The 16,521-nt window shown below is 38.6% G+C and overlaps 1 protein-coding gene across 7 annotated transcripts in view; it reads right to left on the minus strand.

Annotated features, from left to right (window-relative positions):
• The window catches only part of RICTOR (RPTOR independent companion of MTOR complex 2), a 189,001-nt gene that overhangs the window by 73,833 nt on the left and 98,647 nt on the right, over nucleotides 1-16,521 (minus strand). For all 7 annotated transcript variants that reach the window (XR_012158870.1, XM_073343822.1, XM_073343824.1 and 4 more), the window contains 5 exons: nucleotides 14,714-14,840; nucleotides 12,884-13,053; nucleotides 11,931-11,998; nucleotides 7,365-7,432; nucleotides 1,733-1,815 (listed from right to left, as the gene is read on the minus strand). Coding sequence is in view for 6 of the 7 variants with exons in the window: in XM_073343822.1 (XP_073199923.1) it covers nucleotides 1,733-1,815; nucleotides 7,365-7,432; nucleotides 11,931-11,998; nucleotides 12,884-13,053; nucleotides 14,714-14,840 (516 nt within the window). In the remaining variant the exon portion in view is untranslated. The remainder of the gene's footprint in view (nucleotides 1-1,732; nucleotides 1,816-7,364; nucleotides 7,433-11,930; nucleotides 11,999-12,883; nucleotides 13,054-14,713; nucleotides 14,841-16,521) is intronic.

Genomic DNA, 16,521 nt, shown 5'->3' on the forward strand with positions numbered 1-16,521 from the left:
TCTTTAGGTGATTCTGGTTTAGGTCTTTGGTTGCCTCTCATTTTTTCCCACTGGAATCCATGTTCAACAGTTTGAAGTTTATCCAGGGAATTTAGACCTTTAGGACAGAAACTTAGTCAAATTTGCTAGAAAAGTAATAATTAATATATGGGGTGACAGGAGCTCTAGGACTAGGCAGTCATCTTTCTCACAGAAACCTTCAAGGTGAGAGGCATGTGGTATCCAACTGCAGATTTTTTTTAGAAAAATGATGCTAGCTATATCAAAATTTGGCCACAATAAAGTAGAAAATTACTGTCAACTGTTATATTACATTTTGTATTGTGTTTTGTATAAAGACGCTACAATGCTAATTAAATGACAAAAGGGGGGAATTTATGGGTTGCCACTCCATTCTTAATTAGCAAGCAACGTACAAGCCTTGCAGTGTGTCCAAAATATAGCTACTAAATGATACACAAATAAATACAAAAGTCAAATTAATGTAGTATTATGTATTAAAAACAATAAAATATTTCTGTGTTGACAAAGTAATAAAATGAAGGAAGTTAAATATGAAAAACACTTATTAGAGCAACTAGCTCATCTCCCTGTCAATGAAGGATTGTCTCCAAGTACACATTTTCTAGTGTTTAGTCAGTCTCCAACTACATGTGTTTTTTCCTACTTCACACAGAGACATGAGTGATCAATTGCATTAAAAAAAAATCGCTGGAAGCTACTGCACTTTCGCTTCTCTCTCATTCTTGCCAGGATCATGGACAATTGCTGCGACAAAAATTGCCTCAATCTCAGAAAGAAAGTTCTTTTCAGCTCCAATTAATCACAGTGTAAGTCCATATAATGGAGTTTTGATATACATAGGAATAACAATCAGATAACATGCAAATAAAACTTATGTACTCTTCTAGTTACTGTATCTATATATCTTAAGTATTTTAAAGAAAACTTAGCAGAATTCAATTTTTATATTTTATAATTTCAACTGATTTTAAGCTTGTTTTAGATCTTTACTGATTTAAATTTTCACCATTGCACAAATTTATGGGTTTTAAGATTTTCTTTGATAAACTTTAATTTTCACAGTTGTTGGAAATCATGGGAGGTCTGAATTATTAACAACAAACACAGATTCAAAAAGTTAAAGCTTTTTAATCCTTAAAACACACATTGTCAACATCACGTCAAAATATGCAAAGTAACTATCCTTTAATCAAACTCTAATACGTTTTCAAGCAGCATTTTTCTTACTTTGCGTATCTGTAAATTTTAACAGTGATGTAATATTTTTGGATGGTGTGTGTGTGGGTGTGGGTGTGTGTATATATATGTGTGTACAGTAAAAAATCTGTTTACCAACATTTACAAATAAAATCCAATCCTTCCAAGGCTCTTTACAAGAGCCTGTTTACTGTAGTATACGACTGCCACATGATCTTTCATGTAATTATCCCCACAACACCCTTGTGAAGCAGAGCACTGCTATTATCTTCATTTTACAGAAGGGGAATTGAGATACAGAGAGGATAACTGATCTATCCAAGATCACACAGGAAATCTGTCGAGGATTTGAATCCAGCTCTTTTACGTTCTAAGCAAGCAACCTAACCACTCGACGAATCTTCCTACCATTAATGTTAAAATTAAGGGTTAAAAATAAACAAGAAACACACACAAATGCACACAGTTTTAGAATACTATTCCCTCTGTAATTATCTTATTTATTGCCTACCCGTATTTCCATATTTGGTATACAAAGTACCCCAATAAGAGACTGGATCCCAGAGTTGCCAGGTTTGCATAAATTGATAATACCTAGAACACACAAAATATATAATTAGTGTCTCAATCAAAACAACAAATGTTTTAAAAAACACTGCTTGAAATACTAATAAAAATAACTAAACAATTGTCTCATAGGATTATGCAGTTACTAAATCATAACTACAGTTTTTCCTCTAGTTATGCAATCCCCAGCAACAGGCCATGTGTGCTTTGCATATTCACTAGTTATTTCTCAATAATTATGGTCCCTATGCAGCTCCTTGTATTCTGACTCTGATAATTGTGTAATTATTAAATTAAAATGTAATAGATTGCTCTGCCTCCTGTACACAGAAATTTAGATTTGTTTTCAAGCAATAAGACTGAGCTTTAGCTGTAAATTAATTTTAAATGAAGGAAAAGCAATACAAGGCAAAACAAAATGAGGTTGTCCAACTTTATTTTTGTACTTGTTTCTCTAATTTCTCTTCTCCTTTCTACAAGTTAGTTATTATGGACACAAGTGCATTGCTATCTTATCCCAGACACTCCCTCTCAATTCTGGGGGTAAATGTAGATTTTCTTACACTGAGCTAAAGACCTAATTCTTCGAAAAAAGAATTTTTCTGAGTGGATGATCATACTGCTTTGTAAAATCAGCCCTTGAACAAGTTGTCACAGTACGGGAAGCCTAAAATCACCTCACGAAGAAGGTAAGTGATCGCCGTCACTAGGAGCCTTGAGAACACCCTTGGCGCTGAGGGGAGGCTGAAGGGAAGTACTTGGTACTGTAAATGTTCCTGGCCTGTATTTAAGCATAGGTATTTTCTGTAAGAGGGGTGTATCACTACATGGAAATAGAGATCTTGTAGGTTGAGGTCCGAAAACCAATCTGCGTCTAGTGAAGTGATTTATAGCTGCCAGTCATCATCCTGAACTTTTGAGACTAAGAATGTATTTAGTAGTCTAAGATCCAAAAATCAGTGTCCACCCTCTGTCCTCCTTTGGCACAAGGAAATACCTCAAATAGAACCCCTTTCCTTTGTGAGGAGCTGAAATCAGATCAAAGGAGAGAGTCAAATCAAATCAAAGGGGAGAGTCTATTTCTTGTCTCAGTAAAAGCTCATGAGAAGGGTCCACGCATAAGGATGGGGAAGAAGGGTAGTTGGATGGTATAGCCCAATGCTCTAATTTCTATGACCTACTTGGCTGTACAGATCCACCTCCAGGCATGATGGAAATGGCAAAGGCAGTCCCCAAAAGGGGGTATGTGGGCAAAGCATTGCAGCTGCTGAACTAGAAGCATGAGAGGATTCAAACACTTGACTGAGCCACCAAAAATGTGGTTTTGATAGTGACTGGGTACTTGCTGAAAAAGGAAGAGCACCCCTCTTTCTTTGGAACTTCTGTCTCTTTCTGTGCAGTTCAGTGGATCTATGAAACTCAGAGATCTGAGCAAAGCAAGATCTCTGGGAAGTCTGTGAACTACTAAATCATCTTTTATTTGCAGGAGTATATATAGCCAGAGATTTTAATGTGGCGCGGGAGTCTTTAGCATGTGAAGAGAGTCATCTGTGGTTTCTGAGAACTTTTGACCACTGAAGAGGAGGTTCTCAACAGTTTTCTGAACTACTCTCACGATCCCAAGAATTGGAGCCATGACACCCTGCACATAACTACCACCATAGAGATGGACCTGGCAGCAGTGTGTGTGGCATCCAAGGATGGTTGGAAAGATGTCCTGGCTATTAATTGACCCTCCGTGACAATAGCCTGAAATTATTGTGTGTTCCTGTGCAATATGATCAATGAAAGCCACATATTTATTATACTTTGTGAAATTATATTTTACCACAACCGGCTAACAGTTTGCAGCCTGAAATTGTAGTGTGGCAGATGAACAGAATTTCCAACCAAAGTGGTCCAAGCACTTTTGGTCTTTGTTATATGGGGTACACTTGGAGCAGTGTTTGCTTAATGAACTCATTCACTGCTTCTACCATCAGAGAATTAGGTGAGGGGTGGAACAACAAAAATTCAGTGTTCTTGGAGGGGACATAGTATTTTTGTATCCACCCATTTGCAAGTTGGTAGAACAGTTGCAGGTGTTGCCGAACAGTTTTTGCTGAGTCCAGGAGTGCCTTATTAAAGAGTAACATACCTCCAGTGGGTGTTGCTGATTGTAAAACATCAAGCGATTTGCGATGCTAATCCTTCATCTCCTCGAGTGGCATTTGAAGATCAGCTACCCCCTTTATAAGGTCTTGAACCTGCTAGAAATCATTGGTCACGGATGGTGGTGGAGGCATGATCACATCAGCTGCAGAAGATGAGATAGGAGTTTGATGGATGGCTTCTTTATCTGCTCTAGCCTCCTTTTCCTCAAACGTCTCCTTAAGTTGGGGTCCCAGTTAAGGAGGAGAAGACTGAGCATCTCTAGCCTCCCAATTCTTTGGAGCTGGTGGCCAGGCAAATTGCTGTCTGTATGCAGCCCAGGCATCGCAGTATGGCCACTGCAGGGGCCCATATAGGAGAAGGGGTGGCATTCAGGGTTGGTGCCACCACCTTTGGTGTTGTGCACCAAAGGTCTTCCCTATGAGTGTCAAAGAACTGATTTCTGTATGGATAGCTATGAGAACCCTGCAGTGACATGGAAGAGACTGAATAGGTCTCCCTCACCTTCTTGATATCCTCCAATGGACGGGGGGCACCAGCAGAAAAGGATGGAGAGCCTGGCAGTACCAGAGAGCGACAGTAGTCCAGAGACCAGGGTCTCAGTATTGAGAAGCATTCAGTAACCATGAGCAGTGGAAATTCTGGTTCATCTGCCACTGATAAGTCTTTTGGGTATCTAAATTCCTGTGGTACCAAGTGGAGGATTGGTGCTGATGCGGTAGCATGCTTGGCAATTGAAGCAGAGGAGTACCACAGATTTAAAGTGTAACAAAATAGGCATCGATCATGTCTAATGCTTTAGTTTGCATGGTACCGAGGGTCCCAATTGGGGAGGTATCAATGACAGAGTTGTACCTGATGGTACCAGTCTGGATGAATGCTTGTCCTTGCCCTCCTTGTACTTTGTAGATGCTACTGGGGTTCTGTCGGAGCACTGTTTTTCCTTAGAGCTCAGGGACTTGCCAGTACTGGAGAAAGAGTCTTTCACCTCTAAGGCGCTGAACCAAGAGGTCGAAGCTTCCGATACCATGGACTCAGCAGGAGGACCAAGGTTTTTGGGAGCAGCCTCCTTATGATGAGAGCCAGAGCTCCGCTTCTGGGAATCATCACTGGGATCTCAAGATTCTTCCATTTCTTAGGGGGAGATCTGCACCAAAGTCAATTGGTGCCTAGACACAGATGTTCAGGGAGGGTCTCCTAACCTGATTCTGAAGCAGATAAAAGGGAGCGCTTCAATCAGCATCATTAGCTTCAACCTGGTCTCCTGATTCTTCCTTGCTCTAGATTTAAGGGCCAGGCAGAAGTTACACATCTGGGATATATGTAACTGTCCGAGGCAGGTAATGGTCTCAAGTTGCAGTGGGGGAGGTTTAGGTTGAATATTAGGAAAAACTTTGTCACTAGGAGGGTGGTGAAGCACTGGAATGCGTTACCTAGGGAGGTGGTGGAATCTCCTTCCTTTGAGGTTTTTAAGGTCAGGCTTGACAAAGCCCTGGCTGGGATGATTTAGTTGGGGATTGGTCCTGCTTTGAGCAGGTGGTTGGACTAGATGACCTCCTGAAGTCCCTTTCAACCCTGATATTCTATGATTCTATGATCAGGCAGCAAACACATTTAGAGGGGCTGTCACTAACTTTCTGACAACAGAGGCAACTTTTGAATCCTAGAGAGCTGGGCATGCCCTGCCAGAAGAGTAAGGGTCTCCAGAGGGAGAAAGCGGCATAAAGTTAATCCTCTCATTATGTATCTACTAACTACCTAACAAACTACCACCTATTACTAAACTATAAACAAAGAGTTAGCTGAAGCATGCTCAAGGCAGACAAGCTAGGCCTCAGTCTCAGGCTGAGATGGTTGAGAAGAAATTGAGGGTGATTCACCTGCGCAGTCCCATATAGCTATACACGAGCAGGCCAAATGGACACTACTATTGAAAAATCTCGAGTCAAGGGCTCACAAAGCACTTGAAGTGAAGCACCTATGTGGACACTACTTGAAGAAGAATACACTATCCCAGGATATGTTTATCATATTGGAAAGTGGAAGCACCCTTAAGTTATCACTGTATTATAAAATACAGTAACAGAGAAATTAGGTATGGAACAGCCCAACAGGACGAGTCAATGACTGCCAAAAAACATGCATGCTCTGTCTTAAATGCAATCTCCAATGAACAAAAATTTGGGCTTCTGACCTTTTTCAATTCTTTGATGTACAAAAAAGCCTAAAGTTTATGTATTTGTTTTAAAAAGGTATTTTCCATTTGAGAATGGAAAACTACAGATGACTAGGAAAACTACTGAAATGGTGAAATCACGAAAGCTAAAAGTGAAAAGTGAGAAGGGAAGGGATTTTTAGACAAACTTTAAAAATTAAATGTATTTACTTCTGTAAATATTTCAATGACTAATTTTTTGGATAGAAGGAAGGTTTTATCCAAACACCCTTATACCACAGCTCACAATATGCACTTCTGAGCCCTCCCAATTCTACATTCCTGATATTTATAAAGGTAAAAAACACAAGTAGGAAAAAGTTAGCTTTTTATTTGTTTTAAAATATTTAAAGCCACCTTTATGTATGAAAGCAGCAAAAGAGGGCACAAGCCCTTTTTAAAAATCCTTTATAAGTACACCTTAAAAACTAAAATTATGGGGGGGGAGTACCAAAGGGGCAGAAAAAGGGACAAATAATAAAGAAAATGTCAAGGGAAGTGGCATATTACAAGCCCACTGTTCCTTTAGTCTTCTGAAGGGCCTTTCAGGTTTTTAAGCTAGCTCCCAGTGCGTGGGTGAGGGAGGTTGTATAAGAGGCAACCAGGGAATGGTTTGTTAGATGTTTCTAATCAGACATCTGCCTGACGAGTTTGCACCAGCATAGCCTCACCAATGACTGGCCACTGATTGCTGTAATTGGGGCAAATCCCTCAAAAACCTTAGGTGATGTCTACATTGGGGATTTGCCCCAATTACAGCAATCAGTGGCCAGTCATTGGTGAGGCTACGCTGGTGCAAACTCTTCAGGCAGACAAACAGTGGCGTTATTTGCACTGGTTAGTGAATAGGGCAGATCTCCAGTGTAGATAAAACTTTAGACTACGGTGATCATCAGCCTCACCCATCAAATATCAGGAAACACAGCTAAAGTAAACAGATATTGGATATGGAATTCCCAAATTGGCAACAAGAGTTGCATCTCTTGGTGAGGAATGACAATCAGAGCACGCCACATAGTGGAACCTCATCTGATTTGACACATCAAAACACATTAATATCATTGCAGACAAGGTACTGATGAAGACAATACAAAGTAGACTCATAGGAACAGATTCTATATTTAAATGAGCCATTCTCTCACTCTTTAAACTCCCTTCTCTGCACACAAATAGGGGGTAGGGGCGGGGTGAAATAAAACAAACCACTTACCTGCCCATGACCGAAATGCTGCCACTATTCCCATTTTGCTAGCTAGGAAGCGTGCTTCTCTGTCCTCTCTGTTATAAAAACAACAAATGCCAGACAGATATACTACCATTACGTTACTGTTAAACCTAGAGCAATACTTTGTTTACCAGCCACTTCAAACAAGAGTACAACTAACTATTAGAGGCTTTTTGATGGGGAATGGGACACAACGTAAAAAATTCAGGTTCCATATTTATAATATAAAGATTACAGAATCAGAGTTTTAATTTTATGACTTTTTTTCTTGTAAAATTAAAGAACCCAATCTCCCTAGCGAGTTACCTTGCTAGCCATGGAATGCTTCTCTAATCTAAAAATGAAAAAGCCAATTATAAACAAGATTTTTTCAATTTTAAAGATAGTGGAGGGGATAAAAGATCAGGTTTTAAAAATATTTAGCAAGTGATTCATACAGAGGTGTCATCGTTATTTGTCACATTCTTTACTATGGTTAACAATGAACTTTTAAACTACTGTGATAGGCAACAACCCCTAAGATAAAACATTCAGGCCTCTTCTGTTGAAAAATGTATTTCTGAGAAGATGTAAGTTCTGATTTAGACCACTACCATCACAGACCAAAATAAAATCCCACAATAATTTTATAAAGAAGTCACATAACTTTATAAGCATTTGGATAGCAGATTTTTCTTCAGTTGACATAACATTTTCAGAAGGATGCACCTTGGCATTTTTGACCATCAAGCCAAGAGAAGTTATTGTAATAGTAAATGTTATAGATATTCCCCAGTCAACTACACAAAGAACTACGCGGCTTCACAGAATTCACAGAAAGGGATTCTCCCCCATAGGCCAACCCCTGAACACAGCTGTAGCAGCATAAAGTGATCATGAAGTCATTTCACTAGCTGGGACAGAATTCTCCAAACACAAAGACTACGTAATGTTGCCACAGCAACCTTAGACACAATCTCTTGGGAGGCCCAACACAGAGGGTGCAGGGTAGGGACAGAGCACATCACTGTGAATATTTTGGGCAGCACTGCCAAAAATTATGCTAGGGCCACTCCAACCTCCAGAACAGCCCAGAATCAGGAAGGCAAAAAAGTAATCATAAAGCCACTAAGATCCCATCTACCATGGGCTGTACCCCCTCTAATTTTCTGGTAGTATAACACACAACCATACCCATGGATTTTTAAGGCCAAAAGGGGTCTATAGTCTGACCTCCATAATGCATATCACAATTTTATACAGTAATCCCTACATCAAGCCTACAATTTCTGATTGAGCTAGAGGATCTATTAGAAAGCCATCCACTTTTGATTTAAAAAATTAAGCAATGGAGACTCTATGACAACCCTGGTAAGATGATACAATGAGCAATTATTAAAATCACTGGTAAAAATTTGCACTTTTTTTCTAATTTGAATGTGTCCAGCTTCAACATGAAGCCACTGGCTCTTGATTTGCCTATATTATATTAAAGACCCCTTTACTCTCAGTAATACTCTGCCCATACAAGTATCTCTAGATCATGATGAAGTTGTCCCTAACTTCTCTGATAAGCTCAATCTGTTTAGCTTGTCTTTTACTGTAAGGTAAGTTTTCCATACTTCAAATGATTTGTAGCTCTTTTTAAACCCTTTCCAATTTTTTCAACATCTTAAGTATGGACACCAGAACTGCACTTAGGATTCCAACAACAGCCTCACATAGGTGGTATACAAAGTGATGCCAGTTCCATATTGCTATGTGATATTTCTGTGTTTGTACAGCCAAGGATTTCATTAGCCTTCTTAGCCACATCATTGTACTAACAACATATATTCAGTTACTTATCATGATATCGATGTCCTTTTCAGAGTCGCTGCTTTCTAGGATGCAATTCACAATCTTTTACATAAACATGACCACTATATTTTGTTCCTAGATGTAGGTCTCTGCATTAGATATTAAAAGGCATGTTGTTTTAATGAGCCCATTTTACAAAGCAATCCGGATCATTTAGTGTAAATTACCTGTTCTCCTTACTTACCCAGTCTGTGTCATATGCACATTTTACCAACAATTTTACATTTTCTTCCAGCTGATAGAGGCACAGAATAGGAATGAGCCAAGAACACAGCCTTTGTGGGACCACACCAGAAACACTCACATTTGATTATGATTCCCCATTAATAATTACTTTGAGATCTGCAAATTAGCCAGTTTTTATTTTCTTTAATATGTGTTATATTGATTATATATAGCACTAATTTTGTAATCAGAATATTGTTCAGTACTGGTTCAAATGTTATAAATAAATAGCATATTGTCAGTTTCCATCAACCAAACCTGTAATATGACCACAAAATAATATCAAGTTTGACAAGATGTATTTCCAAAAAACCATGTTGACTGTCATTAGTTATGCTTCAAATCTCTTAATTCTTTTCTGATTGCATCCCATATCAGTCATTCCATTATTCTGCTCTGAATTAATGTCACGCTAACAGGCCAATAGTTGCCCTGGTTAACCAATTTACATTTTGAAATATGAACATGATATTAGGTTTTTTTTCCTCAGTCCTGTTGAACTTCCTCAGTTTTCCAATAATTATTTAAAAAAACAAAACCAACGTCAGTGGTTCAGAGAACTCCTTGAACAATTTTTTTTTAAAAACAAGAACTCTAGGGTGCAAGTTAAATGGTCTTGCAGACTTAACAATATTTTACTTTAATTGGTGCTATGTAACAACTTACTGCTCAATACAAACTATTCCTTTACTAATAATATATGAATTCATCATCCAACTTCTTTCCAAATACAGTCAGAAATATTTATTGAATCTTTTGCCTTTTCAGTATCATAACTTACAATTCTACCCTCTCCATCTAGAAATGAACCTATGTCACTGCTAGAATTTATTCTTTTCCTGAATTTAATAAAATTTTTAAATTCTCATTCTCTTTAGCTTCCTTTTTCAGATGTCTGTACTTCATAATTTATAGTGCTTGCTGTCAACTTTTGTCCATGTTTATATACTGTATTTTGTCACTATTTTCACTTCGCTTATTAGGCAGGATGTTTTGAGAGGTTTTTTTTTTAAACCTTAAATAGCCTTCTTAACTGATTACAGACTTGTACCGCTTTAATTATCTAGCGAACATTATTAAACAATTCCCAATTCAATTTTTTCCTTCTAATCAATTTTGCTGTAATTTTTCAGTTTTGGGAAATTGGCATTGTAAAGTGCCAAATACGTTACATTTTGGGATTATATTCTGTTTGAACCTAACGAATGTACTCAGATTGTGATTACTGGCACATAGGCAACCACTAATTTTTAGTTGAGCCATCAACTGTTTTATGTCAAAAAAAGATATGTAATACTAAATTACCCAAAGTTGAGTATAATACTCGGTTAGAAAATTATCTATAATTTAGAAGGGAAAATTAGATCTTACCTATAAGGTTCTTATTACACTCCTGGTCCAACATTGCTCTCTGCCCAGGAATGGAGGCAGAAAACTCTGGAGAACTTTAGTATGGTATGAGCCTAGCCTCTGTATGCAGACAAATCTACTGTTTTGTCTCCTTGCTTCAGGGACATGGAAACACCCCATAGTTCAGAGTGTTGTGCACAGAGATGCCATAAACTCCAAAAATGGTTTACTACTGGCAGAATGACACCTTGAGCATATGTCCTCCAGGCTGAAAACCTACAAGGTAATGAAGTTTTCCCTCTATCTATATATTATAGACAGAAGCTTATGGAACTGTTTCTCCTGTTTTCTAGTCTGATATGATGGTCTACACTAGACCTCTACTAATCCCCCTCTCTTTGCTTTATTGGTCAGAAAATTATCTAAGAACATTCCAGGTCCTGTGCTGCTGAGCTGTCAATTAATTTACATCAAAGATACCATTACCTGGTTTAGAAGAGCATTTCTGCAAACTCCATCCTTCCTAAACTGAGTGTATGCAGAAATTTTAACATTCTATTCATGTGATTTCTACCAGATTTCAGTAATACCAGTTTCTTCTGATGAATGAGCACTTAACTTTTGTTGATTTCTCAGGCTTCTAGCATTGATATACAGGCAATTTTTTTCTCTTTTTGTCCCTTCATCAAGGGTTATATGCTTGAGCATTAGCACTATGTTTAGCCCCTTCCCTTTTGTTGTTAGGTTAGTCCAGGAGGGTATTATACTAACTAGACTGTCACCCTGAAGGCTGGTTTGCCTACTACTGAAATGACACAAAAGGGGTCCAATGTTCCTTGACACCAAAACTCTCTACTTCACACAACAAGGTTTATAACTCCATTTCTAATTCATGCCTTTGATAATTTAAAGAGAACTACATTTATAACCCATTTAATTTTTAGTGTTTAAGTTATAAGTAACTCAACAAGCTACACAGTTTACACTTTTAATTTTACCTAGGCTACCATAAATCTTTATTCTTTTACTTTTGTGAACTATAGTATATTTAAATCTCTTACAATGGAAAAAAATGTTCAGTTATAATACTGCAACTTTACCACAACCTGTGACACAAGAAATAGTACTAGTACTTACTTCAGCTGTCCTTCTGCTGTGTCCGGATTGTGCCTGTAGTGAAAGTCTGTGTATGGAGCTAAAATTCGCTAAGCAGATAGAAACACACACATAAGTGTATCCTCTTGACAAATTAAAGAACTTTGTTCCTTCCCCACCCCCACCCCTCAAGTCTTCAATTTATGCTTTTATTTATCCATTTAAAGATTTTAAAATAACGTGTTTCACTTAAAAATTGACACTTTTATAGTAGAGTACAGAATAAAATTTGAAGTGAACAGTAAATTAAATTATTCATGTCACTAATTAGTAGCAAAATAACCAAAACAAACTTTTACCCCTCCCCACCTTCAGGAAGAAAGAAATTATTAGCCTAAATGGCACTGTATCCCCACTTGTCAGAGACAGCTTTCAGTTACTAGTGAGAGTTGCAGTAAATTCTACACTGTGTTCACAAAAAGGACACATTAGTCAAGACAGAATAAACAGCTATATCCATGAGCACGAAGTATCTGCCTAATTCTCATTTCAAAACTCAACGATGCTCAATTCTATTAACATTCATGATACAAATCAGCATCTGATTTATCAATTTATTCTTGTACAGCTAGATATATTCCTCTCCTTGTCCAGAGAAGCAAACCAGAAGGCTCATGTACTAATGTGCACTAGCACATATTTTGAAGTGGTAAAGTAAATCCAAAAATTTATTAATTTCTCTCATATACAGAGCAAACAGCTCTTTTCCTAGAAGCTGGAACAACCGATTACAGGTTTGAGTCAAGCTTATTCTCAAAGTGAAGCCCTCAGTTACTGTACAATAAGTTATACCAGCAACTGTGGTCCACTTCCATTTTTTTCCTATTTTGAAATGGTACTGCATCTTGCATGTGACAAGTCACCCACGCTTCAGGATTTCAAAATAAATATAATTTAATAACATTTAAGAATGGAAAAGAAAATGAAATTACTACCTCTAATTCAACATCTGCTCGCACATATTGTCGAGTCTTTGGATGATTAAGGAGGTGCAAAACTGTAGTTATGAGAGCCTCATTTATTCGGCTTAATTGACAATCAATCACATTTTTCAAGATGGTACTTAGTCCACCCCGAAGAGCTACCACCTCTGGATTTTGAAGTGCTAAAATAGGAGAAAAATGTCAATTTAACAACTCAAACGAAAGTAAAAATTTTAAGTGCCTCCAATATAGTAACCGCCATACTGGATCAGAACCTTGATCCATCTAGTTCAGTACCTTGTCCCAAACAGTGACCACCCCACAGATGTTTCAGAGGAAAGTGCAAGAAACCCTACAGTAGGCAGATGTGGGGTAACCGGTTGCCCATGAAGGTTTCATCCTAATCCCTAATGGTTAGAGATTGGATTAAATCCTGAAGCAAAAAGTTTTAGCTCCCTTCCAATACTCTTTGTTAGAATTCACTTATTTAAACCCTGGATATTTTTATCCACATAAACCTCTGAAGCCTCTTTGAATCTTGCTAACTATGGCTAATACTGGAATATGTAATGGCATTATCTATAAACTTGCAGCAAGAAATCAGGAGTGCAACCCATTATATTTGAGATTAATATATCAAAAATTTGTTTATAAACTTTTTTTCCTGTAAATGCCATCAGGTGGTGGTGGTCATAAAAAGCTTTTAATGAAGTCAAGTTATGTTGTTGATACCCCCATCAGCTGCTGACATATTGCAATAATATTTCATCAATATAAATACTGGCAAGAGTCAGTCACTGCACAGTGCTTCTTGACAAAGACGAATATGCTTGCTTCTGAGCACACACACAAGAGTACATGGACATTTCATTATAGGTATATTGTTTTTGGAATAGAATGAATTTGCATTGCGGTATAAATGTTGTATATGTGTCAAAGATAGTTCAGTTTCTACTTTTTTAAATCTAAAATTTAAATCTTGAAAACAGCAGTTACACTTATTTCCCATCAGTTGATACTAGCATGAAATGATCTCAATGAAACTGTTCTACACTAATTCTACAAAGCATGGTGGATGCAATAAAGGTCACATTGTCCAAATGATCTCTGTGAAAACAGACTTATTTTTTGTTGTCAGTGGATATTACCAATTTTAAAACTTTTCATGCAAATTAAATGTTACAGTTTAATATCTGATTGGAATGCATATTAACATGTGTAATAAATGTGGGGATTAACATATTAAAAAGACATGGCCAACTTGAATACTTGCATTTTTCTCCGAAACTACTGCCACCTATTATTACACGTAATGGTCACCATTACTATAACTGAAAAGTACTTGAGGAAAACATTTTGCAGCTTCATTTGCACATTTGACAGTGCCTAGTAATTTTCAGTTTCCCCCTCCCACAAAGACAATTATTGCCAGTTTGTGTGCGTCTTTTACACAGCAGCTGACATGGGGGGATGGGAGGGAGGGACTTTTATTTTTTTATAGCAAAGATTAATTGTAAAAACCACAAAAAATGGCAAAGAGCTCAGGACAAGGATAAAATCGTCAATTTCTTTGTTTTTTGGGTGTGTTTTTTTTTTAAACTGACTAGATTTCAAATTGACTGACTTTTTTGACAACTAAAAATATTCACTAGATTTGTGGCATTTTCACAAAAAAACCCATGATTATCTGCTTTACAAACTACCTACTATAATATATTCGATTACTTGGGGGGGGGGGGGGAGAAAAGCACTTTAGTAAAAACCTACAAAAGAAAGGATCCTTTAAAGATTTGATGAGTTGATGCTTTGTATTGAATTTGATAATTGTTTCAACATTCTCACCTAGTTCACAGATAATGGCAATACAAGCTCGAACCATTCTGTCTCTCTCCTGAAGGCCATCATTTCCAACTGCTATCAAGGAATTAGTAATAGAGCTAGGGAACAAGGAAGCATTCACAGTGATCATCTGCCAAAAGAACAAAAACCAAAAAAGGATGAGCAATTTCTAGGTTGCCACATGCACACCCACGTCCAGAATCATGTGTATAATATGATGTAGCCAAACATATAGCCCCTTATATTACTTGCTTATATTACAAATCCTCTAAACCACTGCCTTCTGGTCTTTAGCTTCTTGGCTGACCCTTTTGGTTTTCTATCTTATTCCTCCGTTTGTATTTTAATTTCTGCACATGGGCATTAAGAAAATGGAAGGGGAGATTGTTCCAGAGGGTAAAGCAGCAATGAAAAAAGTGATTACTAGCCTACTCAGAACTTCTGCAGGAGCCTCTGTTAAATTTTACTGAGAGAGAGAGAGAGAGATGGACTGCAGTATCTTAGGCCTTGTCTACACTAGACAGTTTTGTCGACAAAAGTCGGGTTTCGTCGACAAAACAGTGGAGGTATACAAACTGCAATGTTCCTTCTACCGACAAAATGCTCCTGCTTTGCCAACAAAATAAAATCACCTCGATGAGAGGCGTAGAGATTTTTGTGGCAAAGTTATATTGACAAAGTGGCAGTGTAGACACAATGCTTCATTATATCACTCTAAATAGCCTCCAGGAGGTGTCTCACAATGCCCATCCTAACCGCTTTGGGCAGTGGTTCAAACTCCGCTGTCCTGCACCATGTACACAGGCATCCACCCCTCCCCCTTTAAAGGCATGGAAATTACTGAAATTCCACTTTCTGTTAGCTGGGTGTGGACAGCTCACATCGCATCTTCTCAGCTGACCATGGTGGCTCCATGCAGCAAACGCTCTCCTGCTTCGAGCACATTTGAGTTGCTGGATCTGCTGGCACTGTGGGGAGAACAAGCTGCTCAGTCCCAGCTCCGCTCAAGCCATAGGAACTTCGATACTGATTGTCAGATTTCTCATGGCTTGTTAGATACAGACTATGTATGGGACATGCATTAGTGCCGTGTGAAGACAAAGAAGCTGAGGCAGGCATACAAGGGAAGCAAACCGTCGCTCTGGTGCTGAATAACTGATGCTTCTATAAGGAGCTGGACGCCATCTTTGGTGGCGACCCCACCTCCACTGCCAAAAGCCCTGGGGATACTTCAAATGGGGCTGGAAGCGGAGGACAGTGGACTGACCCTGAGGATGAAGTCGTGGACAAGGAGGTTGAGTTGGAGGACGATGTGGTGCACACATCAGGGTTGTCCAGTGGCACAGCAAGTCAGGACCTCTTTTCCACACCAGAGGGGTCTACCCGGTCGCAGCAGTCTGTCTCTGGTGCGCATGATGCAGGAGAGGAGAGCCCTGGTAAGTGAACTTTTTGAGTTGATGCTCCTCGGTTATATGAGATAGAGCTGTCCTTTGCTCTGTATATTCAAGAAGTGGGTGAAGGGACAGAAACGTACAAGACCAGCGGTGTTTGAGTGTGCTCTACATTTCCTTCTGCAGCTAAGCAGTACAGCAGAACAGTGTGTTAAGGCACACCAAGATTTCATGGGAATCCTAGAGAGATTTCAGGGAAACTTTCCTAGAGGTACTCACCAATCCTCTGCAAAGGTTCTTTCCTCCACTTTCTCCGCACCAATTGGCAATCACTTGTGCAGGGATCAAAGTGGCACAAAGGCGAGCAGAGTAGGGACTGGGTCTGAAGCAGCACGCATGCAGAAGATGCATCCTTGTTTA

Source organism: Lepidochelys kempii, chromosome 5 (assembly GCF_965140285.1).
Source record: "Lepidochelys kempii isolate rLepKem1 chromosome 5, rLepKem1.hap1, whole genome shotgun sequence".
NCBI lineage: Eukaryota > Metazoa > Chordata > Testudines > Cheloniidae > Lepidochelys > Lepidochelys kempii.